General features: G+C 36.0%; 2 protein-coding genes and 1 long non-coding RNA gene across 3 annotated transcripts; 2 read left to right on the top strand and 1 right to left on the bottom strand.

Moving 5' to 3' along the window:
• Positions 1 to 9,765: 9,765 nt before the first annotated feature.
• LOC107461923 (uncharacterized) lies at positions 9,766 to 14,922 on the bottom strand. The gene has a single exon (XM_016080482.1). It carries the CDS (start codon positions 14,920 to 14,922, stop codon positions 9,766 to 9,768), a length of 5,157 nt encoding a protein of 1,718 aa, XP_015935968.1.
• A 1,459-nt stretch (positions 14,923 to 16,381) lies between these two features.
• Positions 16,382 to 19,129, top strand: LOC127741190 (universal stress protein PHOS32-like). The gene is made up of 3 exons (XM_052253193.1): positions 16,382 to 17,443; positions 18,721 to 18,770; positions 18,925 to 19,129. The coding sequence occupies exons 1-2, from the start codon at positions 16,732 to 16,734 to the stop codon at positions 18,726 to 18,728; spliced, it is 720 nt and encodes a 239-aa protein (XP_052109153.1). The 5' UTR covers positions 16,382 to 16,731; the 3' UTR covers positions 18,729 to 18,770; positions 18,925 to 19,129.
• Positions 19,130 to 19,481: 352 nt separating this feature from the next.
• Positions 19,482 to 20,393, top strand: LOC127741191 (uncharacterized). The gene is made up of 2 exons (XR_008002196.1): positions 19,482 to 19,644; positions 19,748 to 20,393. It is a non-coding gene; the product is annotated as an uncharacterized LOC127741191 (long non-coding RNA).
• Positions 20,394 to 22,498: the final 2,105 nt, after the last annotated feature.

The following is a 22,498-nucleotide window of genomic DNA, read 5'->3' as shown; positions in this document are numbered from 1 at the left end:
TTAATACTTTATATATATTACTTACATACACTTCTATTCTCACACTTTCCTCTACTTTTCTTCATCTTCTTTCAAGTTTACTTCTATCCCAAATTTTATATTGTGTATTGTTGTTATATATGAATTTATTTAATATTAATATCTTTTAATAGTGAATTATTTTTAAATTTAAATATTTAAATTACATTATTTAAAAAATTATTATATTAATTATAAGTATTTTAATTAATTAATTAAGTGAGACCACAATAGAGACTAAAGTTAGTTCCTCCTAATGGAGAAGAGAGAAATGCTTTGAGTTTCTATTTACTGTTTATGACGCAAAAGCTGATGTGAAGTAACTTTTTATGACAGGTGGGCCATAAACAGAAACTGGAAAGAGTTTCCTACTGGAGATGGTCTTACCATCAATTATAATGGCATAGGGATTTGTGAAAGTAACTGCCACAAATTTTCATAGACATTCTTTCATATGTCACCTCAACGTTACTATGTTGTAATCTTTTTCACTTTTATTTATTATTTTTATTAATATTTTCCTCTCCATCTTTAGTCTTTTAAATTTTTATTTTATTTTTCCTCTTATATATATATATATATATAAATTGATATTGATGGCTAATTCTCATGTTATTGTACTACAATTCTTTACGATAATTATCAATTTTTTTTATTTTATTATTATTTAACTCAAAGTTTCAAACTCTTCTCTCTAACATGAATGTTATTTTTCAAATGCAACAAGTTGAATTTAGAGACTATTATTATTATCACAATTTTAATTTATAAGTCAAAAGTTTAATCTATTTTATCGAAAAATATTACAAGTCAATTTAAAAATTGTGATCCATTAGTTATAATCTTACCCAATTATACTTATAAATTAGAATTCGAATAAAATAAATAACATAAGGCCTATTTCAGTTAGAGAGAATCTCGGCTATAACGGAACCATCTGAATACGTGTAGAAATGGTTACCAAAATACTAGGATCACGCAATAACCATCTATAGCATAATAATTCTATAAATACAAAACTCTGAACACGTAAAAGGTACGTTATTCACTCTAAATAACTTTATACTCATCTTCTACTCTTACTAACTTAAGCATTGGAGTGCCTTTACAGGTATCCACCGCCACCGTTCCTCTTAAGACCAATATATATCTCTTCCACTTTAGACAAAGGAGAGCTCAACCTCTGAACAAGACGAACTATATCTCTCTCCAAACTTACTATGTAGGAACATGGCAAATAAAAACAATCTATTCATTCTTAATACCAACCAAGGTGTAGGATAAAATTATAAACCTGCAAACTGTTAAATTCAATGACCACCAAATGGAGGATCATAATTTACAAGTGAGTCAATACAAAGCAGACACATGATCTTTATGTTCACTTTAGACTCAAGAGGACATTACGTAAATCTCGAGTAATTAATAAATAATTAGTCAATAAATTAATTATTAATAAAAAATTAGAAAATTTATTTTTATAGTTTAGTGAGATAGAATTAATAAAACATGAATTTTGACACTAATTTTAACGAATTTAGCCTAAAATTGAGTCAAACGAGCCAAACCAATTGAACTGGGCCCAAAATGGGTCCAAGGCCCAACCTAAGCCCATTGTTAATAAGAGCCTTAGCTCTTCTTCCCTTGCTTTATAATGAAACATGCTGGAAAATTGAAGAAGGGAGCAAACGGGGAATCAAAACCCTTGTTCCAATTTCAATTCGTCATAACTTTCGATTCAGAGCTCTAATTGACGAGTTGTCAGCGGTCACACATTTGTCTCAGAATCCCCTACAAGATCCACTAAACAATTTGGTAAGAAAATTGAGTTTTCTCACCCAGATCTTCTCATTTCAGTTTTGAAAATTTGCGATTTTGGGTATTGAATAATTGAATAATTTTGATGATTTAGGTGAATTTTGGCAATAGAAAATTATTGGGTTTTGCCCAATTGCTCAGGGTAGGGTTGTGTAAATGTGAATTGGAACAATAATGATGTTGATTATGTTGGAGGCTTGAGCTCAGGTATTCAGAGTTGGAAATCCACTTGATGAAGGTTTGGAGCTTGTGTATCGAGGGCCTGCGATGCCTTGTGACTTAGAAAGAAATTGGTCAAGGTATGATTTCGATTTCTCATAATTAAAATATAATGTAACGTGAAAACTTAGGTTAGTTGATCATAGGATAAGTTTGAATGAATTTTGGTTATTGAATTGGTTAGTGAATAAATATGTGGTTGATGTGTAATATGAAGAATATATATTGGCAAGTTGTGGTATGAGACTAGTGCAATTGAATGAAATTGTTGTTGGTTTGGTATATATATGTGCGTGCGTGCGTGTGTATTGTTGAATGAAGTTGTTTGATGTTGGATTATTGAGAGAAAAAGTGAATTTTGAATGTTGTTCATGATGTGGAATAAATGCAAAGTGTTTAGGCATGTTTTGGGTATGGTTGGTTGAATTGAAACTTGAAAACTTGTAGGTTATGTAATGAATGATTGAGTTAATGTGAATGATTTGAGAAAGTGCTGAATATAATATGAAGAAAGCTGTAATGACGATGATTGATCGAGATTATTGAAGATGAATATATGATTGATGATTAAATGATTGGGAGTAATTGAGGAAGTGTGGAAAAGTTGCGAATATGTTGGAAATGCATATACGAGTTAATGAATCAATGAATGAATGATTTATAATGATTTAAAATGAAATTGATCTTTGAGCTTTGACTTGAAAAGAATCATGGTGGTTTACTGTTTGTCCATTGCCGAAATGTCTGTGAGAATCGTGGTGGTTTATCACTCACAGAAGGCGGGGATCGTGGTTGTTTACTGTCCACGTGTGTGTTGTTTTTTCGAATTGAAGATCTTGCGAGATTCGTGGTGGTGTACCACTTGCAATGGTGGGGTTTGTGGTAGTGTACCAACCGCCAGGTGAGGTTCGTGGTGGTGTATAACCCACTGGTTTTCAAGAGGACGATATCCAGGTTAGTTGCCGGATGTGTTGGATTCTAACAAAGTAACCGACACGTGAGCTCACGGCCAGTAAGAAAGGCATGCATCATATGCATTTATGTGTCTTGTTTGGTTTTGCACTACTTGGGTTTGCTTATTTGGATATCTATGCTTAACTGCTATATATTTTGTTTGTTGTAATTGTAAACTACTTGTGTTTTCTTTATATGCATTGTTTGTGTATGCACCGGTGTTTCGGAGGATTGGAAGAAAGGCGATGAACTTAGGGGTTACGTTAAAAATTGAGATAGAATCAAGAATCCTTAGATACCTCACCCTATTTATGGTTTTTAGTTTTAGTTTTAAGTTTGAATCTATTTTCGGAAGTTCTAGGATCGCCTTTGACTTTCTCGAGACCTTATATGTTAATTATGTCGGAACCGTTACCATGTTGAGAACCTCTGATTCTCATTCTATACAAATATTATGGTTTTTAGATGCAGGACATGAGGCACCTCATTGAGGCATACTCGGAGCTTTCTGAAGTGAAGAACTATTCTTTTGGGAGTTTTAATTTGGTAGAGTTGTATATATTTGTATCTCCATTGTATATATATTTTATGTTTATTCCTCTTAGAGGTTGACTTGGAGAAACAGGTTTTATAAACAGTATTTTGGGTACCTTGGGACTTTTTATATATATACACATGCTCTGACCGGTCTTGACTTCACGAGCAGAATCAGAAACTTTGTTATCTGTATCTTTAGAATTCTTCTCTTAGGTATCTATACTACTTTATTCTTATCTTATACAGTTTACTTTTATCGACATCGAGAGATATGCACTTTTCTGTTTAACGCTTTTGTTTAACTTTTCTTTAAGGCTCTTAAATATACATCCTTTTCAACTATATTATGTATATATATTTTATTTTAGAGATCATAATATCTGACCACTTCTATTTTATGACTTAAGCATAAGATTCTGTATGGTAGGATGTTACACATTATCTTTTTAAACAAAATTTACGTGATCTACAACGCACTTAACAAATTTAAATGATTTGCAAAATTAGGAAAAGTCACTATAAGAAAGTTTATTTACTGAAATGAATGTTCATAGTATTTGTATAATGCATTCGGTTTTTTTTTTTAACACAAAGCTCAATACAATAAGCTCACAATACCATTTTTTTATAGCTTTTACACAAAAATACAACAACATCCGTAATTTCTAGTGTCTTATTTTAAAAAATTCTATGATTCTTTTTTAACCAAATATTTCAAATAATAATGAATTCTATTAATCACTTCCTATGGAGTTCTTTTTTCATAATCACACATGTCTAACTTTTAAAGTATTCTTTAATAGTATATGAGATAGTTCAAGAATGCTTCTCATCAAAAGTCTAAGAATATCACACCTGATACAAAAACTCACAAGCAACAAATAAATGAAATACGTACACTCTCAAAATCCTTACTACACAACACACACATATTCTCACTGAAGTTAATTACACAAAATCTACATAATCTATCTTTAGTATCAATTTTAACTTGAGGTGAAACCAATTCCCTCCAAATAAATTTTGTGGTGCTATAACTTGATATTTTTGCTGGTGCTCTTTTTTCCTGCAAAACCTGCACAAAAGGGTTTGTAAAAAACAGTTCTGTTTTATCAAACTTCCACACGACTACATCTTCTTTTTCTCTTGTTAACTTGGCAGCTAGTGAAGTATCGTGAAATTGACCAAATAATTCCAATTTTCATTGGAACAGATCTCTCTTCCATTAGAAATTTCATAAACATTTTAACTCATCTCAAAATCAACATTCCTTTATGGTGAATCCCTTTTGGTCTCTAATAAGAAGTTTTTGTACAGATAGCATTCGACTTGAATCCAGATTATTACATAAGCACACAACTCTTTTTTAGATATTTTTTAAAAAATCTTCACCATAATTTAAACAGAAGAGCTGTATTTTGCATAACTGCATCACTAACTCCAAACCTCCCATCTTCTTGTATAATACATTCGTTATGAACAAGTGTTCTTATTTAAACAATTAAAGAAATTATATTTCTGTTGGTTCAATTGAACTTCGATCAAAACATGATATTCGACTTGAAATAAATTTTTTGAACAATGGGTAAATCAAGGAGAGAAAGTCAAAATAAAAGGGACTTTGGTCCATATGATCGATGACCAGAAAATTTATATTTCGACCTAGGATATCGACAGGAGTCGAAATAAAATGTTGAGACCTCCCAAATAAACCCATAAAATATAAATTGAGGCTTAACATAAGTTGTTTGATTAATTAAGATAGTGCATATAAAATGTGCTTCAAGAAGAGGGATAATAAAAAATGTAGCATGTGGTCAAAGTGAATGACACACTTAAGAAAATCTTATAAAGGTAAATAAGATAAAGACGGTCATAAAAATAAAGGCAAATGATCACATTTAAAACATGCTTAAAGGGTTAATCTGATTCTAATAAATAATTGCTATGGAAGTAGGTTAAAGAAAATTAACTCCTAAAAAAATGACCGCTTCTATGAATGTGGTCAAATTTCTTAATCTCCAAGATAAATAGAACGTGAAACAATATATTGAAGATTAAGCTGAAGCAGAACTGGGGTAATTTACTGGGGTAATCCATGTGTAGTCTACAAGCAATGAAAAATGAACTAGAAATTTTACCTATAAATAAGAGAAGTCATATACTGAAAGAGGGGTTTCCATTCCACCATTTATTACAAAATCACATTGAAGAAAGTTTCTAGCCGGACTGACACAATGAAGCAATGGAGTACAAGTCCATGTGAAAATTGAGAATCATTTTATTTTTAGTTCGTTTTTTAATTTCTTTAATTAGTTTATCTCTTCTCCAGTTTTTACAGTTTTATCTTATTCTTATTTTCAACATCTATTATTTCTTGAATTGTATGTTTAATTCATTGTTCAAGCAAATATTTTTGGAATTTTTCTTTGTAAGATTGTGATCAATAATAATAATAAAGTTATCAATTTTTTTCTATTTTTTACAAAGTAGTTATTTCGATATCTATAGTCGATAAATCTTAAAGTTAAACACTTTAAAAAGAGTTGTATATGGCTATATGCTATTCGAATCGAGATATTAATACAAATTTAATAAACACCTCCTATCTAGATCTAATATTAAAATCAAAGTTAAACAATTTTAAAACATTTTTTATTTAAGAACAATCAAATATTTATATCTTGAATAAATTTAACAAATTAAAATTCTTTGAATAAAAGTCATATATTATATTAGACCTTCCATTAATAAATAATTCCAAAAACATTATTAATGGAGTTAATACTTAAGTTGATATCTGAAATTAAATTCGTATGTGAATCTAACTTTTAAAATTTTAATTTACTCAATTTAATTTCAAAACTTAGTATTTGATTATTTGTCTAGTCTCTAATTTTGTTTCCATCACAAAACAGTTAACGACATAATAAAATAAACTGATGGCTATCACTTCTGGACTCTCTAATGGTAATTTAACATGATAATTGAATTTTTTTATTTCAATTTATTCTTTAAGAAACTTTTAAATCGTTATGTGAAATTAAAAATGGAATTTTATATACATCGTATGAAGTAAATTGAAGTTGAAAAATTGTTAATTATTACTTTAGATAATCGTTAAGAAGTCTAATAGAATAGTTATTAGTATATTTTAACACGTCAAATTAATAAAAATAAAATAAAAAATTAATAATGTGTGTTCTTGCCTGAATGAGGTGGAGGTATAACTCGGTTCTTTGACGTAGGTCGGCGATTCCTCCCTGGTGAGTATAATATACGTCGGTCGGTTGGAGCGGGGGGTCGGGTACCTGCAAAGGCACTCCGATACTTAAGTTAGTAGAGTAATATGTGATGTGAATGCTTTCATCAAAAGATGATCTTACCTTTGGTTGTTTCCTCGTTCCTTTATATCCATGTGGACGAGGTTGTAACGTCTGAGAATTGATTGTGTATCCGAACGGATGAGGTTGTAACGTCTGAGAATTGATTGTGTATCCGAACGGATGAGGTTGTAACGTCTGAGAATTGATTGTGTATCCGAACGGATGAGGTTGTAACGTCTGAGAATTGATTGTGTATCTGACGTTACAAGCAATGATTAATGCTATCCTTCAGAAAAAGGGTCGGTTGCCGAGGATCATGCGTTGCCGAGCTCATAACTCGTAACCGATGTTTACTGGTCATATCACAGCCCCCAAGCTTGTCCTGACTTAAAAGAGACAGGTTAAGCTTTTAATTTTGTCGTTAGCGAGTTATAGTTCGGCGAGTGGGGCCCCCAGCTTAACTTGGTTCATTTAAGTGAAACCGTTTTTCTTTCGAGAGGTTTTTGGGAAATGGAAGGGTAGTGGGGGTTAATGCTTTTTAACTCACACTTTATTTATTGTTTTAATAATGGTTTTGCTGTTTCCAAAGCGTGGTATCTGCCGTTCGAAGTGGGTAAGTTTGAACGGTTGAGATCCTTCTACGGATCTGAAAAGTTTTCTTAAATGACAAGTTGAGGGACTTGGTGGTTCTTCTGTTGCAGTACAAGAAGTCTTCAGAAGCTCTTTGGGAAAATGAGTACTAGAGGTTAGTGAGCTTCGTTTTCTGCATTTCTTATAGTTTCATTTTGTTTTCGAAAATGGGTGAGGGAAAGAAAAAGGTGTTGCCTAAGGTTGGAGATGGTGATGCTTATGACTGGGTAGATAGTGATGTTCAGATACGGGCTTCGCTTTTCTCTGATGTAGACAGTGTGGGCAGAGTCGCTTTGTCTAGGATAGTGAAACCAGGGTTTCGTTTGGAACTGTTGCCATGCAACCGTTCTGATCGGGTTTACCATAGGAGTAAAGATTTTGAGAGTTTTTATATGTATAGTCCTGTGTTGGAGGAGTTGCGTGTTAAGCTTCCTTTTTCCAGCTTTGAGTGTGATGTTATGACACAGATGAATTGTGCTCCTTCTCAAATCCATCCTAATGGCTGGGCGTTTATTAAATGTTTTGAAATTTTGATGGAATTTCTTGAAGTTGAAACCGATTTGGAGTTGTTCTTTTCACTGTTTCAAGCCAAGGGTGTTTGGAAAGGATTATGGATAAATCTGAATAGCACTCCCGGCTTTGCTGTTTTCAAGCTTTACAAATCGTCTTTTAAAGATTTTAAAGAAATGTTTCTAAAGGTAAAATCTGTAGATGAGGAATTTCCATTTTATCTTGACGAGCATTTAGGAGAGAAATTTCCGATGTATTGGTGTTGTCAACCGAATCATATACTAGGGCCCGAGCTTATTAGTGGTCGGAATGAATGCATTTTGTCTTTTCTGGTTGAAATGGTGAATAAGGGAGGTTTAGTGTCTGTGTCCGAGTTGCTGCCTTGGGAGGATGACAAATCGGCTGTTTTGGATTATCTAGGTGAGGGTTTTTGTGGCCTATGTTACGTGAGTTGTTTTTGATATTGTTGATAATATTTTGTGTTGTGTTGTTTTTTTTTTTTTTTTGTAGCCGGGAAATATCCTGGAGTATCGGCTTCTAGCTTAAGATCTCGTTTTAAGGCTAAAAATTTCGAAGGTTCTTCGTCAAACCCGGAGAAGGGTGATGGTGGAGCCGAGGTTAACCAGCCACCGAAGAAAAAGGCAATTGTGTTTAAGAAAAGAAAAACAGATTCTGTGGAGTTGGATGGTGCGGGAAGTAAACAAGAGATGTTGTCGCTGGAAGATTTGTCGAATTTTACCTTGAAGCAAGAGAAATTGCACTGGTTATTGTTTTTGTATATATATATATATATATATTGGAAAGAAAATAGTATACTGACTTGTGATCTTTTTGACTGTTAGGTTTTAGGTTTTCGTCTTGCTAGTATTGGTCGGAGTCAAGAGAAGAAGCACAAGAAATTGTCGAATGATGCTTCTGCAACTGTTGCCTTAAAGGAGGAGCTTCTGTTGAAGGATAAGTCCCTGTCTGATCTGAAAGAAAAATTTGCTGAGATTGAAAGCGAATTGAAGAATGAGAAAGAAGGTCGGGAGAAGACAGTAAAATTATTGGCGAAAAAGGAAGAGGATCTGATTAGTCTAAGCAATCAAATTATTGAACTGACTTCTAAGATGAAGGAAATGGAAGGTGCTAAGCAGGGGGATATCTTGGATGCATTTGCGGAGGGGTTTGAGCGAGCTGTTACTCAAGCCAAGTTTCTTGTACCTGAGGCAGACTTCTCTGCCATGGAGCCTGGGAAAATTGTGCGTGATGGTGAGCTTGTTGATGATGAAGAAGGTGCCGAGGAAGGCGATGATAACTTAGCGGATTAGGGTTTCTATTAGCTTTTTTTGGTCTGCATTTTGTAGAACTTTATTTCCTTGCTTTTTTGGAATAGTATCTGTGATTTTTGTATGTATTTGGGATTTTCTGTTTGTGTTTGCTGACTGGATATTGAGATTCTGGTTTATCCTTATGAGGATATTTTGACTGTTATAAGCGTTTGTTTGTTGCTTAAATATTGCGCATCCGTTATTTGATAATGCGACTTTGTTTGATAACCTTTTCGGAAAGGTCGTTTGAATCTGATAGTTTGAAAAGAATTCTGTTACTGAGAAAATGCAAAAGATATGCTAATAAATAATCACTTTTATTATGAACAGTACCTTGACATGTTATATGTCGGGTAAGCTAGCCTCGTTAAAACCTTCTTGAGCAAAACCTCTTTTGGGAAAAATCTCAAGTTAGGAAAAAGAGTACTAGCATGCTGTTGTCCTTAACTGTAGTATTGCTTTAAGGATTGTACATTCCATGTGCTGGAGATTTTGTCTCCATCTAAATGTTCTAACTTGTAGGCACCTTTTCCTAGAACTTCGCAAATTCGATATGGGCCGTCCCATGTTGCTGCGAGCTTTCCGTGTGTGGAAGGTCGTCGAGCCTGTTCTGTTTTTCTTAGCATTAAGTCGCCGGTCTGGAAGTCTCTGGGAAATACCTTCTTTGAATATCGTCGGGCAAGTTGCTGTTGTAATGCACGGTGTCGAATGGCTGCTATATCTCTGATTTCTTCGATAAGGTCGAGTTCGGCTAACCGAGCTTGGTCATGATTTGTAGCTTGCGTTCTTAGCGAGCTTTGTGAAACTTCGATCGGTATCATCGCCTCCGAGCCATATACTAGGCGGAATGGAGTTTCTTTAGTTGTTGAGTGTGTTGTAGTATTATATGCCCATAGCACTTCTGGAATTAGCTCGGCCCACATCCCTTTAGCGTTGTCGAGCTTTTTCCTTAGGGCTTGCAAGAGGACCTTGTTCGCTGCTTCTGCCAACCCGTTTGATTGTGGGTGCTCTACAGATGAGAAATGTTGCCTGATTTTCAGATTCTGCAAAAATTCTTTGAAATTGTGGTCGGTAAATTGCCGACCATTGTCAGTAACAATGTGTTGTGGTATGCCGAATCTACAGATAATATGCTTCCAAACGAAGTTTACCATTTGTGATGATGTTATCTTTGCTAAAGGTTGTGCCTCGATCCACTTAGAGAAGTAATCGATGGCAACTACTAGATATTTTACCTGTCCCGAGGCTGTGGGGAAAGGGCCGAGGATGTCCATGCCCCATCTATTGAAGGGCCAACTTACCACGGAATGATGAAGTTCTTCGGCAGGTAGGTTAATGATCGGGGCATGCTTTTGGCATTTTTCACAGGTCTTGACTTTCTTGCTGCTGTCTTCCCATAGTGTGGGCCAATAAAATCCTGCTCGGAGAATTTTTTGTGCTAAGCTGCGAGCTCCGGTATGCATTCCGCATATACCTTCGTGGGCTTCAGATAAAATAAGGTCGGCTTCATCCCTGTCTAAACATTTTAAGAGCGGTCGGGAGTAGCCCCGCCTATATAAAGTGTTATTTAATAATGTGAAAAAAGATGCTTGTCTCTTAAACTTTTTCTTGTCTTGGATTTCATCGGGAATAGATCCATGTCTGAGGTACTGGAGATAAGAATTTTGCCAACTATCTTTGTTTAAAGTAGTTAAAATGCTCATTGTATCAATGCTTGGTTTTTCTAAAGTTGATTGCAATAGTTTGGCAGTGTGTGCTTGTGTTGTTGCTAACTTTGACAAAACATCTGCTCTATGATTTTGTTCTCTAGGTATATGATGTATTGTAACGTTAAAAAAGTTTGTTAAGAGTTGTTGAACAACATCTAAATATCTTTGCAAAATCTGATCTTTTACCTGGAAACTTCGGTTGACTTGTTGAACAACTAATAAAGAGTCACAGAGTATTGTTAAATTTTTAATATTTAAATCGGCTGCTAACCTTATCCCTGCAATGAGAGCTTCGTATTCCGCTTGGTTGTTGCTAGCTTTGAAGGAAAAGCGGAGGGAGTGCTCTAGGACTATGCCGTCTGAACTTTCCAGTAGTATGCCTGCTCCAGATCCCTGAGGGTTTGAGGCACCATCAACAAACAAGGTCCATGTCTGATTTACCTGTTCTGGGTGTGAGTTTGTTAATTCTGCGACAAAGTCGGCTAACCATTGTGGTTTGATGGTGCCGCGTGGTTGGTATGAGATGTCAAACTCGGAAAGTTCTATAGACCACTTGATTAACCGGCCTGCTAACTCGGGCTTGCTGAGTATTTGGCGAAGTGGGTAGTCTGTTCTGATGATGATTGTGTGGCTTTGAAAATAAGGTTGGAGTCGCCTTGCGGAGAAGATCAGGGCTAGGGCGAGTTTCTCGAGCCTCGGGTAGCGAAGTTCTGCACCCTGTAATGACTTGCTAACAAAGTAGACTGGTCGCTGTTGGTTATCTTCCTCTGTAATGAGAACAGAACTAATTGCCACGTCAGTAATAGATAAATACAAATATAGTGGCTTGCCGAGTTTGGGTTTTTGTAAAATTGGTGGTTTTGAAAGGATTTGTTTTAAATCGGCAAATGCTTTTTCACAGTCTTCGGTCCAAGTAAAAAATTTTTTATCTTTTTTTAAACATTGAAAAAAGCTGTGTGATTTAGATGCCAAGCCTGGAAGGAATCTCGATAGAGCTGCTAATCTGCCTGTTAAACGCTGCACTTCTTTTATGCTCGTGGGACTTTGCATGTTAAGTATTGCTTGACACTTTTCAGGGTTTGCCTCAATGCCTCGGTTTGTCAGGATAAAGCCGAGGAATCTGCCTCCTCGGACGCCGAAAGCACACTTCTCGGGGTTCAGCCTCATGTTATATTTTCTGACTTGTGCAAATATCTCCTCGAGGTCTTGTATGTGAGAGGAGCCGTCCTTTGTTTTGACAACCATGTCATCTACGTATACCTCGATGTTTCGGCCGATTTGTTCCTCGAAGACTTTGTTCATGAGTCGCTGGTAAGTTGCACCTGCATTCTTTAATCCAAAAGGCATAACATTATAACAATAGTTGCCGTATTCGGTTATAAATGCTGTTTTTTCCTGGTCTGATGGGTGCATAAGGATCTGGTTATAACCAGAGTATGCATCCATGAAACTCAAGGTACCATAACCACATGAATTGTCAATCAGGGTGTCAATATTTGGCAGAGGATAAGCATCTTTAGGGCAAGCCTTATTTAAATCAGTAAAGTCGACGCACATGCGCCATTTACCGTTTTTCTTTTTTACCATGACGATGTTGGCTAACCATGTCGTGAAGCGGAGTTCTGTGATGAACTCGGCATCAATAAGTTTCTTGACCTCTGCTACGGACGCTGATCGCTTCTCGGCTCCGAGGTTTCTTTTCTTCTGGCAGACCGGCCGAGCTGTAGGATTGATTTGTAGTTTATGTGTGATTACTGCTGGGTCTATCCCCGGCATATCTCCTGAAGTCCAAGCAAATAGGTCGGCATTTTGGCGTAAGCAATTTATCAGGTTTTGCTTTTCCTCTCCGGTGATAGATGTTCCGATGAATGTGAATTTGGTAGGATCCTCTTTGAGGATAACCTTTTCCAGCTCTTCGTTTGGGGTTGGGCGATCTTCGAAGTCGGCCCTAGGGTCGAGCTCGTTTAGCAGTGGTCTCCCGGGTTGTATGGAGTGAACACGTGCCTGAGTGCTTCTTTTGATTGGCTTTAGGCTGGAATTGTAGCATTGCCGTGCTTCGTGAAGGTCACCATGTACGGTGGCGATTATATTATCCTGCACAGGAAACTTGATACAAAGATGAAAAGTGGAAACAATAGCAGCAAATCTATTTAAGAAGGGTCTTCCTAGTATGAGATTATAAGGACTGAAGCAATCGACCACGAGATATTGTATATCCTGTGTCTTAGTTAGGGGTTGCTCACCGAGTGTGGTCTGTAACCACACAGATCCGAGTACAGGTACTCGTTCACCTGAAAATCCAACTAGATCTCCTGAGTAAGTTTGCATGATATGGGTGCTGAGCTTCATTTTCTGGAATGTAGTGAAGAATAGTACATCGGCGCTGCTCCCAGGATCAAGCAGCACTTTCCGGACAATAAGGTCTCCCAACTGAATTGAGATCACCACAGGATCATCATAGTTCATATGGTTTGACTTAAAATCAGAACAACCAAAAGTCATCTCAGGGATGTCTGGGGTTGGTTGATATTGGACAGAAGAGTGTTCGACCGCCAACATGGCCCGGTATGTCCGTTTTCTTGCCGAGTTTGTTTCTCCTCCACCGGCATATCCTCCTGAAATGCAGTTAATGACTCCTCTGGGCTGAGCTGGTGCTTTGTCCTTTTCCTTGGATGATGAAATTGTCGCGGGTTGGTCGGAGCTTGGACGTTTCTGCATATGTCCTGCAATGAATTTATCAAGGTGTCCTTGCCGCGCCAAGCGTTCTAATAGATCCTTGGCGATCACACATTCATCTGTAGTGTGACCATGCTTTTGGTGAAAACTGCAGTACTTCGATTTGTCTACGTTCTTTGGCTCGGGGTAGTTGCCGGCTTTACGGGGTGGCTTGATGAGCTTGGAGTTTAAAATTTCTTTGATAATGTCGTCCCTTTTGGTGTTGAACTGAGTGTAGGACTCGTATCGTGGCACAGGCTTAAAGTTTTTCTTGCTCTCCCGAGGTTTATCCTCATCTTTCATGAAGGGAGACTTTTCTGCTCGTCGGGCCTGTCGAAGCTCTTCGATATCTATTTGCCCCTTAGCTTTCTCCCTAAACTCGGCCAAGGTCTTTGGCTTGGCCACTGCAATTGTTTCTTGGAATTTTCCAGGTCGGAGGCCGCTTTTAATTGCATGCAGGTGGACCTCTGGGTGTAGATCAGGAATTTGCATGGCCACTTTCGTGAAACGGGTAATATAATCCTTCAGACTTTCCTGTGGACCCTGTTTGATTGTAGTCAGATAGTCAGAATCATGCAAGTAAATTGCCGATGCTGCAAAATGTTGTTCGAATTGCTTTGCTAGCTCCTGAAAGCGTGAAATGGAATCTGCAGGCAAAGAGCAAAACCAGTCAAGCGCGGGTCCGTCTAAAAAGGAAGGAAAACAACGACATAAAATGGGGTCGGATGCCCCATTGACAATCATAATAGATCTAAATTTTTTAATGTGCTGCTTAGGATCCCCTAGCCCATCGTATGGGGTTAGTGTTGTCGGTAACGTGAATTGTCGTGGTAGTTGGAAATTCATGATGTTGGCCGTAAAAGGCCCCGCCGAGTTGTCGGGCTGGTCATCATCATCCTCGGGTATCGCCTCCTCGTCCCGATTGTCAGCGTCGTTGTCTTGGGGTGTTTCCGAGACATGAGTCGGTTCGGAGCGTCGGTCATCATTTTCCTGGCGCTCGCGACGATCATTGTTATGTTCCAGTCTGGCGTTAGCCAATTGTTGAATCTGTTGTTGCATTCTTTGGTTTTCTTCCGTCATGCGCTGGTTTGCTTCAGCCATGCGTTGATTCGCCTGCTGGAGCTCGGTTACCATCCGGAGAAGTTCGGACGGGGTGGGGGGAGGGACATCGGCCATTGTCAAATGTCAGGGTTTCAAGGGCTCGTGGAAGGAAATTTCACACGAAGGCCCTCCTTCTAGCGCCAATCTGTTCTTGCCTGAATGAGGTGGAGGTATAACTCGGTTCTTTGACGTAGGTCGGCGATTCCTCCCTGGTGAGTATAATATACGTCGGTCGGTTGGAGCGGGGGGTCGGGTACCTGCAAAGGCACTCCGATGTTTAAGTTAGTAGAGTAATATGTGATGTGAATGCTTTCATCAAAAGATGATCTTACCTTTGGTTGTTTCCTCATTCCTTTATATCCATGTGGACGAGGTTGTAACGTCTGAGAATTGATTGTGTATCCGAACGGATGAGGTTGTAACGTCTGAGAATTGATTGTGTATCTGACGTTACAAGCAATGATTAATGCTATCCTTCAGAAAAAGGGTCGGTTGCCGAGGATCATGCGTTGCCGAGCTCATAACTCGTAACCGATGTTTACTGGTCATATCAATGTGAATTATGAGTGCTAAATTGAGAAATCAAATTAAATAAATTGAAATTTTAGTCACCAAAAAAAAAATAAATTGAAATTTAAATATTGCAAATGTAACTTTCGAACTTGTATGAATATTAACTCAATTAATATTTAATGCCGTATCAAGTAGGCCGTGGATGACTATGGATGTAAAAGAAAGGTCAGATTCAACTAATGATACAATAGTACTTAAAACAGCTGTGACTGAAAAATGCTCTTGATAACAGGCGCTTGTGTTCATTGTACTTAACAAACACTATTTGAGTCGCATTTTATGATGTTACATCAACAAAATTGAACCATGCATGAATCCTCTATGGCCTAACTGATAGCAAACAAATGTTAGTCATGTATGCTCTTTAACCCCTCAATTATTCATTAATAGCCTAATAGGTATCGTTTTCATCGTTTGACTGTCTGTTTTCCATGGTCCTCTGAGCTTGCTAGCCTTATTGAATTCGCTTTGCTTGTTTAATTTGTTCTTCTTAGCCTTTTCCGTTAAAAGAAAACAAATATTTTTTGCACAACATTAACAAATTTGTTTGTTTATTTAATTATTTTGGCGTTATGACTAACTTGGAACCAGGAAATTCGCGAGCTTTCCATGATGGACTTAAACATAAACAATCCATGGTTTATGTAATGACAAATTAAATAATTTACAATAATATATCAACCAGGCCCCGCGAATGGGTAATTAAAATATGATTTTTATGATTATCTTTCCCCCTTCCCTTCACAACATTTTCTTTGTATCATATTTTATATTTTTTACAGTGGAAAAGAGAAAAATATTTGTACGAAATGCATGTTCTTAGTCTTATTTTATTTCATGTAACATGTACATATTATTTGTTTATTGTATAAGATAAGAAACTCCGACGAGTGGATAGGAATGGATAAATTCTTATATATAATGAGCAATTAATTATTCCATTAAACACATAAAGAAAGATGAATAGGGCAAAGTCCAAAGGGTAGGTAATAAGCCAAATGAATAAAAAGATTAATCCACCCTTCTGGATGCATTGGATAGTGTCTTCTATGCTGACAAGTGACGACTAGGACTAACGCATGAAGAGTGAAGAGGGAAGGCAGGGAAGGAAGAAAGCAACTGATAAATTATTGAAGTCACTCGGAGAAAAAAGAAACAGAACCTTCTCGCCTTATCATTTCAATTCCCTCAAACACTCCAATAACTTAAAAAAAAAAAGAAAGAGAGGAAAATCTCTCTGTGTTCTGTCACCGGTGACCAAAACCGTAATTTCAGGTTTTTTGTGTTTCCCTCTGTAGTAAGACTAGAGTGATGAAGCCGCAATCACCGGATCGTCCGGTTCCCACTCTCTCCCCTCGCTCCCCCTTCGCCGCATCAGCCTCCGCTTCTCACCGCAAAATCGCCATCGCCGTCGATCTCAGCGACGAGAGCGCCTACGCCGTCCAGTGGGCCGTACAGAACTACCTCCGCCCTGGAGACGCCGTGATCCTGTTGCATGTGCGTCCCACGAGCGTGCTCTACGGCGCCGACTGGGGTTCCGTCGACTGCGGCGGCGGAGAGGAATCCTCGGAATCGGCGGAATCAGAGCAGAAGAAGCGGGAGGAGGATTTCGATAACTTCACAGCGACGAAGGCGAGTGACCTTGCGGAACCCTTGGTGGAGGCGAAGATCCCGTTCAAGATCCACATTGTGAAGGACCATGACATGAAGGAGAGGCTGTGCTTGGAGGTCGAGAGGTTAGGGCTTAGTGCTGTTATCATGGGGAGTAGGGGTTTTGGTGCTTCCAAGAGAGCTTCCAAGGGTGGAAGGTTGGGGAGTGTTAGTGATTACTGTGTTCATCACTGTGTTTGCCCCGTTGTGGTGGTGCGGTACCCCGACGAGAAGGACGGTGGTAACGGTGGTTTTGGTGGTGCTGGTAGTGCTCAGGGCAAGGTTGTGGATGAAGGGGAGGTTCTTCACCCTGTGCCTGAGGAGGAGCACGAGGTTGAGGAGTATCATGATGCCCAGGATGAACACCACAAAGGTTTGGACTTTCGACTTTAGCTTCTGTTCACTAGAAATATTGTTAGTCAACGCTTTTCTTATTCATTCAGAAGAATGAAAGTGATTGTTTCTGTATTCTTAAGGGTTTAATACTTGAGTTTGCATTAAAAACGTTGCTGATGTATTGAATGTTTGAAAAGTACAAAGCAGCTATTGATGACTGATTGTTATTTGAGTCAAAATAACAATTCAGTTTGGGGGATTTTGAGAATTCATGACTAGGGTTGAGGTTGGTGTGGTTGGTTTCTTTGTGGAATTGAATTTTCAGTTTGAGCCTGAGGTTAGATTGCATTTTGCAGTTTGAAAATGATGAGGATCATATCAGGAGGAGTTAGAAATGCCATTATTTATTAGTATTCCTTTACTTTTTTAAACTTAGGTGGTGCTTTTTGGTTATTGTTGTTTTTGTTTAGCTTCAGCTTAGGACTGGTGATGCGTATGCTATCATTTGAAGTAGTTCATGTTCAAATGTTTTAGGAGATAAATTATATAGGACTGTACTATTCTATGCACGATAACAACCAAGGGTAATACAGCCATGTAAAATCAAAGGGGCAGGGTGCTCTCCATAAGAAGACTGATTCCATTATCTTGACCTCTTTCTCATTCTGAATTCTAAATTCAATAAAATGTGTATTGCTTTGCAAGTTTTTATATAAGTTCTGAGTAATTATCACTGGACTTTTGGAAGTTTTGAATGTGGTTTACTTGAAATGGTTTGATATGAGGCTACAATTCATAGGACTGATGAGGATGATATATATTATTCTCAAGTATAGTATACAATGCAAACATTGCTAGCCAAGGTCATATTTGTTAGTTGTCAATCCAAATCTCAGTATGTGTTTCATGAATATATTTCATTACAAAATCATGTCTAACATATATGATACTGATCATTTCATTCTTTTCTATTGTACTTCCACTAAATAATGTTATTTGGTTAGAAACTATAGACACTAGGAAGCTGGATTGAATTCATTTGCTATTTAGCACAAACCAAAAAGGTTCCTAAACTGAGGTTTTTGCAAAAAAGAGGTATCTCATAGATTGATAGATATAATTTTTTATTTTGTTCAAGTTTTCTTAGGCAAGGCTATACTGCATTAAGAATTTAACATGGTCTTGTATCCAGTTGTAAGCATAATCAATATCGTTGTTTTTATTAAGAGGTCACCAAACTATGAAATTATCTATTTATTTACGTTTGACTAATTTTTCTCGGGTTTTACATATATATTTTTGTCGTGTGAACAGATACTTGATAAGAAGAATAGAGAGCAATATCAATATCCTACTTACTACAGGTAATATGCATGAATTACGTTTGTATTTTATCATTAAACATTTTACCCTCAAGTTTTGAAGTTAGCTGTTATTGACTCCCATTGAAATGTTGTGATGTATTATCATGAATTGAACTGTGCTTTAAAATTACCGCGTCTTCAATTTGTTTTTCAGAAAGGAGTTACAGCGTTAAGGCATGTGCCTGAAGAAGAAGGACGTGTGAAATTTGAGAACCATCTTGGACAAATTATACATTTTAAAGCGGTTGTTTGTTTGATTAAGCATTTGTATGCTTTGTACAAGTTTGTTTGGACACTGCTTCAATGCTTCATTGAAAGCTTTGAATATGCTATCTTTCAACTTCAGTGTTTGGAAACCATTTTATATAAGCTAAAAAAAAAAAATCTCATTTGGCATATCAGCTATGTAATACCTGTTTCGTTCTGAAGTTTATGTCAAAGGAAAGTTGAATTGAACATTCTTATCGAGAGGTCTCGCCACAAATTCTCAAGAACTATGAAGTTAAATTACTAATCCCTATATAACCATCAAAATTCTATCTCTACACAAAGTGGATCGAACGAGGAATCAAGAAAAGGAAATTAGATTAAGAAAGAAGGGAGAAAGAAAGATGTGCACAGAACAACTGCAGGAGGTGATCAAGAAACAGTATCTTAATTTCAAAGCCCAACTTTTTCTATTTGGTCAAGCAAAGCCTAACTTTTTACAAACCAAAGCCTAACTTTGAACTTCAGTATCTAGCTATTTATCGTTGCTGGTGTATCATGCCATTTAAAAATCGATGCACTTAGGAGTTACGAGCCAAACCTGTTATGTGGAGGCAGATTGAGGAGGATAAATATTTACAAGCCCACAAACCAACCTTATTTTAAGGTGATCATCTCACATTCAATCCAAATTTAAAAAAAAAAAATTGGGGCAGTGTATGGTTCATTTTTAAATACTGCTATAAGACTGACTATGTTTTATGGTACAGAGTGTTGGGTGGTCAAAAGGAAGCACAAACATAAGTTAAATGTGGCAGAGATGAAGATGTTGAGATGGATGAGCGGTCATACGCAATTTGATAAAATAAAAAACGAAGAGAGTTGGAGTAGCACCCATTGTGAAAAAGATGGTAGAATCGCGTCTCAGGTGGTTTGGACATGTGAGAAGGTGACCGACAGAGCACCCAGTCAGGAGGGTAGATGAGATGGAGGATGGACAAAGGATGAAAGGCAGAGAAAAATCTAAAAAGATCATTCATGAGGTGGTCAAACGAGATCTACATGTAAACAGTCTCGTTGTAGATATAATACATGATAGAGCTCAATAACATCGTTTGATTCATATAACCAACCCTACCTAGTAGGACTTGTTGTATGGTACACTTTGGCAAGTGCGGTGCACCATAGCAGTAGCCCAAATTAATGAGTAATGACATGTTCATTTGTGTGAAAATTGAACTTTGTTAATACTAGGGAATCTCAACTTCAGTTCACACTGATTTGAATACGTCGTACTAGTATCTATTTGTGGGTCTTTTACTTGTAGAATTGAGGAATAGAGCTAGTAGTAATTTATTGACTTAAAGTCCTGCAATTGAATCATTTATGAGGTACCGATCTGGTTTATGTGGTCAACATTTCAATGTTTTTCGTGAAATCTTGTCTTTATTAAAAAAACAAGTTTGAACTAGCATTACTACAATAATTTATGCTTGTCCAGTTGTCCTGTTAGGCAAGCTATGTTCAAGAATAGAGTAAACTGTTAAAATAATATTCAAAAATTCATATCACTAATAAAACAAATTTTAAAAGATTTTTTTTAAGCATTATTAGAGAAATAAATTTTTTATTTATAAAATTTGATAATTTTATGTCAAGTAAATTTTAAAAAAAAATTATGATTGTGAATGATTAATTTTTTTATAAATAAAAAAATTCTAGAGATTAAATTTTATTCTATTTTTTTTTTATGCACCTCCTAAATATTTATTCAAAAGTTGTCAAAAAAAATCAAATAAAAAGGATAAGTTATTTGCTAAATATCAAAGATTTTTTTGTCACGTATAAAATATATTATATTTATTGATTATTTTTATCGTATTTTCAAATTATTCAAAAATTATTTTATTGATAACATTTTTTAGAAACTTTTTATCAGCATCTTCCGGTACCAAATTGGTAATTAACTCATCAAGAATATAATGGTTAGGTTGTTAACACTCAAGAGGACTTCACCATTCACTACCAAGGTAGGTAAGTATCCAATGGCAAAATGGCAACGAAAATTCAATGATTCAACGGCTAAATTATGACATAAAGGTGCAACAGTACATTAACACGGATGAAATTTGGCAAAAAACTGTGCCTAACTATTATCAATTAGAGTGGCTAAATTTGCATTGCGACTTTTTTTTCCCCCCTTATCTTTTCAAAGTATGATTGACCATAGATCTATTTTAATGAAAAGGCTCGAATTTTGTCACATCTGATATGGACGTGAATGTGCTGGAAAAGTCCTTGCAATAAGTTAAGTATAATAAGCATAATTGGTTTTTCAGTTAAAAACTTATAAACTTGGATTCTGGCAAATACTTCTTTGACAACTTCTATCAGTATGTATACCATAATTTTGGAATTCCAAGGTTCTAACGTAAATTCACTCGTAGTGTAAGATAAAGGTGGTGAGTTGACACATTTCTTTGTATAAAATTAATAAGAGTTGGGAAACACTGACATTTGGATGAATAAGTGTGAAATAATAACTTATCCGATCACCTCCCATTTCATTCCATTTGACCAACAAAATTCAAGAATGAATAAAAGAAAAGAAAATATATGTTATATTGAAGATCGTAGTACCAAATTCAATAATAATAGGTTGAGTGTTGGAATGAAATTACCATAAACTAAACATTTGACAAAATATTTTCCTTGATTTTTTTATGTTGGTATATGGCAGGCAAATTAGCTTAGTGTGCTAAATAAGGCTTAACTTGCTTTCATCATATCATATCTACGACATAAGATGGACAATGATTTTCTCTCGTTCGGCCACTAACCCAATTCCATGAAGATTTGTAGTGCCACTCACTTGTTTTGTGTTGTGAGGCACATGAAAATGTTGGCTGCTTAGCTTTTACCACATCTTTGCTCATGCTAGGCATGCTGATTGGGCAAATCTTCCCACCTTCGCAATGATGTTGTCTTATATGCAATCAACACTAAAATCTAACAAGCGATCAAGTGGATGGATGTTCAATTTTCTTCTACCAGATATGTATATGTGTGTACACTATTTTTAGAAACACAGACTAAACAAAAAACTGTTATGAAAAAAATAAAGAGTGTAATGTTTTTTTAAAATTAACAAATATAATATTTTAAATTTTAAATTCTAAAGATAAAATTTAAAATTTAAAATATTAATATAAAATATAATAAAAAAGAGTTAAGATTTGTTTTATTAATAAAATTTGTAGTAATAAATTAATAATGTAGTATTACTTATTTATTAACAAGCATTGAAAGGTGAGCCGATAAAAAAATATATTTTTTATTAAAAAGAAATAAAAACACAACCAAACAAACATATTATTAAGTTATGCTTTTACAAGAAGTACTCCTCCAAAAATATAAGTAGAAATAATTTTTTATTGGATATAATTATATAAAGAATAATATTATATGACTAATAAAGTTTATTATTTTTGGTTATTAATACTTGTCAATTTTAAATATTA

This window comes from Arachis duranensis, chromosome 8 (assembly GCF_000817695.3).
Source record: "Arachis duranensis cultivar V14167 chromosome 8, aradu.V14167.gnm2.J7QH, whole genome shotgun sequence".
NCBI classification, from domain to species: Eukaryota; Viridiplantae; Streptophyta; class Magnoliopsida; order Fabales; family Fabaceae; genus Arachis; species Arachis duranensis.
Note: the sequence above shows the minus strand (reverse complement) of the source record. Positions and strands in the feature narration are given on the sequence as shown.